This window comes from Lycium barbarum, chromosome 7 (genome assembly GCF_019175385.1).
Source record: "Lycium barbarum isolate Lr01 chromosome 7, ASM1917538v2, whole genome shotgun sequence".
NCBI lineage: Eukaryota > Viridiplantae > Streptophyta > Magnoliopsida > Solanales > Solanaceae > Lycium > Lycium barbarum.
This window is the reverse complement of record NC_083343.1, coordinates 126,052,731-126,062,279: the sequence shown is the minus strand read 5'-3', so window position 1 is coordinate 126,062,279 and position 9,549 is coordinate 126,052,731. Positions and strand designations below refer to the sequence as shown.

The 9,549-nt window shown below is 36.0% G+C and overlaps 2 protein-coding genes across 3 annotated transcripts; both read right to left on the bottom strand.

Moving 5' to 3' along the window:
* Positions 1–1,502: 1,502 nt before the first annotated feature.
* LOC132604226 (uncharacterized protein C6G9.01c) lies at positions 1,503–2,232 on the bottom strand. Its single transcript, XM_060317638.1, has one exon. It carries the CDS (start codon positions 2,120–2,122, stop codon positions 1,751–1,753), a length of 372 nt encoding a protein of 123 aa, XP_060173621.1. The 5' UTR covers positions 2,123–2,232; the 3' UTR covers positions 1,503–1,750.
* Positions 2,233–3,011: 779 nt separating this feature from the next.
* Positions 3,012–9,345, bottom strand: LOC132604224 (serine hydroxymethyltransferase 3, chloroplastic-like). Of its 2 annotated transcripts, none has more exons than XM_060317636.1 (12): positions 8,188–9,345; positions 7,570–7,822; positions 5,752–5,947; positions 5,365–5,539; positions 5,164–5,281; positions 4,976–5,088; positions 4,740–4,862; positions 4,458–4,562; positions 4,203–4,289; positions 4,015–4,122; positions 3,504–3,576; positions 3,012–3,425 (listed from the first exon to the last, which is right to left on the bottom strand). In XM_060317636.1, the coding sequence occupies exons 2-12, from the start codon at positions 7,751–7,753 to the stop codon at positions 3,151–3,153; spliced, it is 1,557 nt and encodes a 518-aa protein (XP_060173619.1). In that variant the 5' UTR covers positions 7,754–7,822; positions 8,188–9,345; the 3' UTR covers positions 3,012–3,150. The 2 variants fall into 2 exon arrangements, with proteins under 2 accessions (XP_060173619.1, XP_060173620.1); XM_060317637.1 differs by having other exon boundaries at positions 8,605–9,345.
* Between the last annotated feature and the right edge of the window lie 204 nt (positions 9,346–9,549).

Here is a 9,549-nt window from a genome sequence, read left to right as displayed (position 1 = left end):
CTCCAAGAAATTTGAGCTTCCCTTAATCTTTGCGGCATCACCCAACTTAAACTGAAAAAACACAAGAACATGTTCCAGAGGTCATATGCTACTGGGCATTGAAGAAAAAGGTGGTCGACTGTCTCTGGAGTTGTGTTGCAAAAAAAGCATCTGGTGTTGTCCAACTCTAATCCGCTCCTATTTCGATTGTCCAAAGTAAGACAAACATTGTTTAGTGTAATCCAACTAAACAGCTCCTCGTTAGACTTCCCAATACCCAACTCCTCTTCTGTATATAAAGTAAACCCATCTGCAGTTTTCTTCCTCGAATGATGTGGCGGCTCAAATAAAACATTATCTTTTGGGATTCTAACACTTTTTTCCTTGTTTTTCTTCACCTTTTACATCTACATTCGGGTGTATACAGTTTTTCGTCAATTTTTAGTGTATTCTGAGTAATTCCACAAATATACCCATGATGCAGTTGTTCGACATGCTAATTCAAAAATTTATACTTTTCAGCTTCAAATAACAAGACTATCGATAATGCATCAGCAGAACATGCACTTCACATCTATAAAACAAAATTCTCTTCATACATTCAAATAAAACTGTTACACCAGTCAGTATAAAGAACAAAACTCCATCCTCAAAATGGAGTTATACTACTACAAACTTCACTACAAACTGAAAGTTCCTTTTTATCAAATGATTCTATCAAAATACACTAAAAACAACAGTCACAATCAAAAGGACAAAGCTTGGTACCTCCCAAAACTCAAAGCAATATCCCCCTAATCTATGTTAGATAGGCCCTTTTACAGGTACATTCCGGCGTATACAGTTTTTTGTCAACTTTTAGTGTATTTTGAACAATTCCACAAACACACATACCGTGAACACACTTGTTCGACACAAAGTCTAAAGGGCATGTGTAACAAAGCCCCTAATTCAGAAGTTAATACTTTCAGCTTCAAATAACCAGACTATTGAAAATGCATTAGCAGAAACGTCTATAAACAAAATTCTTCATACATTCAAATAAAATTGTTACACCATCCTCAAAATGGACTTATACGACTACTAACTTCACAACAAAACTGATAGTTCATCAAATAATTCTGCCAAAATTCACTAAAAACAACAGTCACAATCAAAAGGACAAAGCTTGGTACCTCCAGCATTAGACCTCCCAATACCCAACTCCTCTTCCGTGTATAAAGTAAACCCATCTGCCGTTTTCTTCCTCGGTCAACGTGATTCCTCAGATAAAACGTTATCTATGTTATATGGGACCTTTTACAGGTACAGTCAGGCATGTACAATTTTTCATCAATTTTTATATTTTCAACAATTCCACAACTACACGTACCATGATGCACTCATTCAACACACTAATTCAGACGTTTATACGGTTCAGCTCCAAATAACCAGACTATCGATAATGCATCAGCATAATGAACACTTTTACGTCTATAAACAAAATTCTTCACACATTAAAATAAAACTGTTACACCAATCAGTAAAAAGAACAAAACCCCATCCTCAAAATGGTGACTACAACTTCATTACAAACTGATCTAGTTCATCTAATCAAAATGATCCTCTCAAAATATACTAAAAACAAGAGTCACAATCAATTTAAGTCTAAAAAACAAAATTATGTTCATACATTCAAATAAAATTGTTACACCAGTCAGTAAAAAGAACAAAACTTTATCCTCAAAATGGACATATACTACTACAAAACTGATAATTCAATCAAGATTCACTAAAAACAACAGTCACAATCAAAAGGACAAAGCTTGGTACCTCCAGCATTAGATTTCCCAATACCCAACTCCTCTTCAGTATATAAAGTAAACCCATCTGCTGTTTTCTTCCTCGAATGACGTGGCACCTCAGAAAAAACATTATCTTTACGTATTCTAACACTTTTTTCCTTGTTTTTCTTCACTTTTTTTGGCTCTATAACAACATCTCCACTTGATTTTTCTACTTTTTCAGGTTTCTTCCTCTTTCTTCCAGCAAATATTTCGTCAATTTCACTAATTGGTTTTTTAGGTTTCGTTGAAGAAGAATTTGGTTTCTCCTTTTCTATCTCTATTGGTTTAGGTTTCTTGGAATTGCTATTTTTAGGCATTGTTAATAGCAAAAATGATGAATTATTACTACTTGTTTAGCAAAATTGTGAAGAAAGTGTTGAAGATTGAAGGTAATTTGGAGTGTTAGTATACCAGTAGGCCATAATAGATGAACGGGTGAGTTAATTATATGAAAAGTGGCGAAAAATACCTCTGAACTTTTGAAATAGAACAAAAAGGCCCTTCCTTTGATTTTGTAATCCAGAAATGCACCTTAACTATTAGAAATAAGACAAAAATCCTCTTGCCGGTAGCGAATACGGTCCTATCTCGTTAACGGACCTCCGGATCTCATGTATTCCCTTTTAATATGTATTGCATTATTGTGATGGACACCGAGAAAAAGTTACCCCACTTATTTTTTATATATTGTATTTTCTACTTTGTTCTTGTGATTTTGTACTTCATGAAAAGTCAGAACATATATGTATGACCTAATTGTTACTCCTAATAAAGTTGGATAAAAATTTATAAAAAAGTCAGAATTCAATCTCAACAAAGACAAAAAAAATAAAGATTTCTCTTTATCTATTTGTCTAGTTTTTAGATTCGAGGTTTGAATTATTCAACAACCCAAAAAATATAAAGGATCACGTTCAACTATCTAAATCTTTATTATGTTTCATCCTACTTTACCCAAATTTTAAGATTTTCAAAAGTTTCTGCAGAGGAGTACTAATCAAATTGCCATAACTACATTAAATCCCATCAAAATGCCATAACATTTACGAAGCATTTCACATTTTTACAGTTCATATCCTTTTATTTGGCAACACCTTCCATGTTTTCAAAATCTTGGATAGCTTTTTCCCATTTTAAATCTCGAGAGCGCGCGGGGGGGTGGGGGTTTGGATAACACTTCGATGAACACTATATTTTCCAGGACAATTTATTATCTGAAGGCAAACTATTATACATAACAGTTCATGCGATCATCCTACATTATCAAATGGCAAAAATCTGCCTGTTATACAATTCATAGAACCAGTTTGCTATTACAAGCAATTGAATCTCCACCAATGTTTCATCACAAGCCGGGCAATGGATATTGGGTTGTCAAAGCTTCAACTCTGCTTTGCAAATTTAACACCTTATCGATCAAAGGGAACTCCGGAGAAGTGACAAACTTCAAGAAATCTTGGAGTTTAGAACTAGAGACTAAGTTCTTGGCCTCGAGAGTTATCTGCACACCCTCGTTAATGAGGTCTGCAACGGTTACAAATTCTTTCTCTGAGAAACCTCCAGTGGTCATTGCAGGTGAGCCTATGCGTATACCACCTGGCACTAGTGCACTTTTATCACCTACAGTTTCATTGACGGTATAAGGACAAGATAATAAATGTCAACAATAAATCATAATGGTTAAGCTTCTATACTTACCGGCTACTGAATTCTTATTGAGCGTGATTGATGCCATGTCAAGTATTTTCTCCACTCTAGCACCATCAAGACCCTAATTGAAAAATGCATACTGGTTAATCTAAGTTTAGAAGACCAGCTTGGTTGCATCTTGGTGCTTATAGCTGGCAATATACAAATACAAACAAGGCAACGGCAGAAGGATGTCCTTCACAGAATTTGCCTACATGTTTTCGACTAATTTTAAATGGATCCACCAGAATCATTATTCATACTTATTCAATGTTTACCAAATTCGCATTCTTGCATTTCTTTTCTTTTTTTGACAATGAATTCTTGCATTTCAATTCCCCAGTAACTGCCAAAATTTTTAAAAAATTCTTCAACAGAATTCAACAAAACTATAGGTGATGCAATAGTTTAGGAGTCCATTATCTACTACTATTGAGATATCAGTACATTTGCATGTCCTAGTTGATTTTTCCTGTTGAAAAGAGAACTGGACAAGAAGTAGTGCAAATGCAAAACTCACTAAGGGCCTGAGATCCAGTAGAACCAAATGATTGTCAGTTCCTCCAGAGACCAGCTTGTACCCCAACTCCATTAACCGGCTTGCAAGAGCTCTACAGTTAGAGACCACCTGCAAAAATAAACACAAATGACATTTACATTTCCCGCTCAAATGGCCACAGTCTAGTGAAAAGACGGGAAAATGTTTACCTTGTTCTGATAAGCCTTGAAATCAGGTGATTTGGCATGCTTCAAGCAAACAGCTAGTCCTCCAATTGTGTGATTATGCGGACCACCCTGTAAAGACAAGCGAAGCTATTGCTAGTCAAACTCATCCACATTATACAACATATAGCCAAAACTCAAAAGGCCAGTATTGTTGAGGCATTGATAGGTTTTAACAATTAAGGGAGAAAAAGAGAATAACGCAAAGTAAAAATAATGTTGAAAGAAAACGGAACTGACCTGCAAGCCAGGAAAAACTGCATTGTTGATGGCAGTTTCCAGATCAACACCTAGGACGGGATCTTTCTTGAAGAAGATCATTCCTCCACTAGGACCTCTTAGAGACTGGACATAAGCATTGTCATTAATGTTAATCAGGCCAATGGAAAGAAAATTAGCAAAATTATTTCTGCATTTCTTTCTCCCTTTGTCTTTTCTGTGATTTTCTTTTTAATTATTTTTGGGTGGGTGGAAGGGGCTGAAATGGCTATGCACAGAGAATTCCAAGAATTTAAATCATACCTTGTGAGTTGTGGTGGTGACAATATCACAGTATTCAAATGGATTAGCAACTACGGAGGCTGCAACAAGGCCACTAATGTGAGCCATATCCATCATGAGAAAGGCTCCAACAGCATCTGCTATCTTCAGGACGTATCGCAAAAGAATTATTTAGATGGCAGAAATGAAGATATCAACAGGGAGATATTATCAGTATAGAGCAGTAACTCGGACTAGCAAACTCCAGATATTTGTACCTTTCTCATACGAGGATAATCAAAATCTCGTGGATATGCACTAGCACCAGCAATAATAAGTTTTGGCCGAAAAAGGGTTGCAGTTTTCTCAAGCATGTCATAATCAACAAGGCCTGTTAAGTCAAAACAAATCGGATGACAATTCCGGTTAAAGGTTAAATGTATCTACAAATATAGGTGTGCGGTACCTGAAGATTCATCAAGTCGGTAAGGCATGGACTCAAAGTAAATAGATGTGCCTGAAACTCGCCTTTTAGGAGTCATAAATCCATGGGACAAATGACCCCCATGAGGTAAGTCCAATCCCTGAGTGAATTACCATGAAAAAAGATAAATATCAATCCACAAAAATCTAGAAAACCAATAGGAAGAGGCTGCTCATTACTAACCATAATCCGGTCATGTGGACTGAGAACTGCTGTGTAAACTTCAAAATTTGCTGGAGAACCAGATAGGGGTTGAACATTGACGCCCCACTGTTTTCCATCTAAGTTAAAGGCTGCCAAAGCCCTCTCTTGACAGAGAAGTTCTAACTCATCAATGTACTCATTTCCACCATAATATCTGATATAAGGAATTTATTTACAAAAACAAAGGAAGGATGTTGTTAAATAAGCTACACAAAAGGAAAAAAGAAAAAGAGCAAGTTCGCGACCAGGAAGAGTTTCACGTTTCGTTTCAAATAAGGTATCAAAATAATACTAATAAAGAAAAATTAATATGAAAATGTTTCTTTTTATTTATTTTTTATTTTTTCTCATCAGGGTAAAATTTACCTTTTGCCTGGTAGTCCTTCGGAGTATTTGTTTGTAAGGCAAGAACCCACTGCCTCCATCACTGCTCGATATGTGAAATTCTCAGAGGCAATAAGCTCTAAGCTTCGAAATTGACGTTCCTTCTCTTTGTCAATAATACCACAAACTTCAGGATCGGCTTCACCCAATCCATAGTCTACAAAGTTGATCCCAACACCTGGAAAGTGCAATGGGCAGTTTTAAGTAACAGAGTAAACGAAAAAGCTAGGACCCATGATTCCAATTCATCATCTTCCACAATCACATACCACTAGAATGTAAGCGCCAAGAATTGGCTTGACTCTCACAAGCCTTACACAGGAAAGAGAAGGAAAACTATGCAAGTACGAGAACCATGATTTCAATTCATCAACTTCAACTATCACGTACCACTAGAATGAGGAAATGAAAAGCGCCAAGAAGTGGTTTGACTACCACAAACCTTACATAGGAAACAGAAGGAAGGGAAAACTATAGCAAGTAAGAGAACCATGGAGGGTTTCCAAATTAAAAAAAAATAAAAAATTGCATTCATTTTCGTCACAAAAAAATGCATGACAAACATGCAATAAAATGTTCCAGAACTTCTGAGTTCTGACAATAATGTCATTGCCTGGTTGATCTCAAAGATATTATAAGATCACAAGCTGATGGCTTCGCATGTAGCAACAGTAGACAGGAAATAAAAAGACAGTCACAGACCATGCAGTAAATTGGCAAGCTATCTAGGAATTGATTCAGAACCCCACTGAATCTGTGAATGTTCACGTGTTCCACATTTCTTGAGTTATGTGATTTAAGAAGTTACACCGGAAGGCTGTAGGTGCACTAAGTTGTCAAGACTCCACTATCATGAAAGCATTAAAACAGGGGATGGGGAAGAAGAGAAAGGCACAAAGTATCTGCATCGGATCAACACCCCCCCCCCCCCCCCCCCCCTCCCAAAAAAAAAAAAAACACCCCGCAAATATAAAATAAAGAAAAACAACAACATACCCAGTATAATCCCAAAAAGTGGGATAAAATAAATAAAAAGAGTATTCACATTCCCTACAACAAGAAGGTAAGACAACACATGAACAGAAGTCAGAACAACTCCTTGATACAAGTGATGTTCAGACCCCCATTTGATTACACATCGGTCAAAATGATTAAGAGTTTTTAGCATAAACTTCATCTGATGTTTTAACGTGTCCGTTAACTAATATGGTTTATAATTTAAGTCAACTGTGTAGACAGAATATATCCCAGAAAAAAGATAACTTTCACATCCCCCAAAAATATAGGAGCATAAAATATAGGCAACTAGACAAAAAATAAATCAAGGATAGTATCAAATCTGAACTAACTATCTGAAATATACATAACTAAATATATGATCAAAAGAAAAAAAAAAAGATAGAGCCTCGGTTTATTCATATAATAGTGAGATGTAACCCTTACAAATGAACAAACACATCAAAGACTAGCAGTAGTACCCAAACTAGAGCACATAGAAGCTGTTTAAGAAGCTGAAAAAAGTAGTTTTTCTCCAGAAGCACTTTTGGAACCTTGGACAAACACAAATGACAGATATTGGCAAAAGTAATTCTCAAATTGATTAGCCAAACATAAACTGCTACTCTCCAAAAGTACTTTTTGGACTAGCACTTCTTATCAAAAGCACTTCTCAAAATAAGACAGATTTTGAAAGCTTGGCCAAACAGGTAATAAAACGGAAAAAAATTGTCAACTAGAACGTGCAGCATAGTCTTCACATGTATGTAAATGTAGAATAAAATGAAAGTTTGAAAAACTCACCTGCCATTTCTGGGATAGGAACAGAAACTGAAGAAGGAGGCCTTCCTGTGACCAAACTCCCATCAATTTGAGAGGCTTTGCAAGGCCTAAGAGACTGTAATTTGACCTCATTTAGTTTCATTTGACCCTTTAAAGGGAAAGCTGATCCCCTAACCCAAATAGGTTGCTGAAGAGAAGAACCCATCACTGCAGCTCCGCCGCAAACCTCATATTAACTTATACAACTGTATAGTCTCTATGTAACCACTCACTCCTTCAAATAGCAAAGATGAAAAATTCATTATGCACTATGCAACTTAATTAAGAAAAAATATTATTAAAGTGCTTAAAAAAAGTTGAATGATAAATTGAAAAACTGCACTTCTAATACTAACATTCTTCATCTGATTTGTTTTAAAAAAGAAGGAATAATCCACAAATAACACAACATTTCCTCTGTTAATTCCCTATTTTTTTCAATAACTAATAAACTGAAAATGATCATCAAAGATGACTAGAAAGCATCCAAAATAAATGCAGAATTCACTCTAATTTCTCATATTAGAACCCAAATTCAAATATCGCAAAAACAATTTGAAGGGAGCAATTCCGTAATGTTTGGGTAACATGAGTGACTACCTCGAGATTTTGGATATGCAACACAAAAGTCTTTCTGGGAATCTCCAAACTACTTTCAGATTTGGAAGTGGACTGAAAAGCTTTGGCAATAAGGTAGAGGGAAAAATTCCAAGATCCTTGGCAAATTGCAAAGAGTTGGAAGTTCATGATTTAGGAAATAATCACCTCAATGACACATTCCCTTTGTGGTTGGGAACTCTTCCAAAGCTACAAGTTTTAAGCTTGAGATCCAATAAATTGCATGGTGCCATTAGAACTTCAAGGATTAAAAACTTGTTTCCTCAGTTGCGGATAATGGATCTCTCTTGTAATGCTTTTACAGCAGAGTTACCAACAAGTCTTTTTCAAAATTTGAAAGCCATGAGGAGAATTGATCCAACAATAAAGGCACCAAGTGCCGAAATAAATAATTATTACCAAGACTCAGTAAGTGTTGTAACGAAGGGGCTGGAGCTTGAACTGTGAGAATCTTGTCTTTGCACACCACTATCGATCTCTCAAACAACAAATTTGAAGGACACATCCTAGTGTTCTGGGAGATCTCATTTCGCTTCGGGTGTTGAATCTGTCTCATAATGGATTGCAAGGTCATATACCACCATCACTTGGAAACTATCTGTAGTCAAATCATTGGATCTTTCATTTAACAATATTTCGGGAGAGATACCACAACAACTTGCTTCTCTTACATCTTTTGCAGTTTTAAATCTCTCCCGCAGTCATCTTGAAGGATGCATCCCGAGAGGACCTCAATTTGATACATTTGAGAACAATTCATGTGCAGGCAATAATGGATTATGTGCAGTGTTTTGGACGGCGCGCGGCGACAAAAGGCGACAAGGGCCTGCCTCGCCTTAAGGCGCGGCGAGGCGGTCGCCTTTTTGAAGTGCGGCTCCAATAAATACCAAAAAATTAAAATATTTAATTGCATATGTAAATAATCAAAATCTCACTAGCAATAACATATTAGCAAATATTTCAATTCAAAAATTAAAAGTAGATAGTAGATACTAAAAGTCTAGAACTTGAATGAGTCAATGACTCAATAATTCATAAGTGACAAGACAAGTAACACTAAAATACATGTGACTGAATCTTTTGTTGGGCCTTTGGTACCATAATTCCAACCTATGTCTTTTTTGCTGGCGTCCGATGATTCCATTGAATTTGAACCTACTGTTTATAACTGTATAACAAAATTTAAATAATTATTGAACAGAAAAAATAGGAGCAAAACAACCACTGCCTCACTGGTCCAAACAGAGAAAAAAAAAAACAGAGGAGAAAAAAACAGAGCAAAAAACAAGCTCTTTAGCCTAAGTTACTCTCTTTTGTTCCCTTTTCTAAAGCATGGGTTTTGCA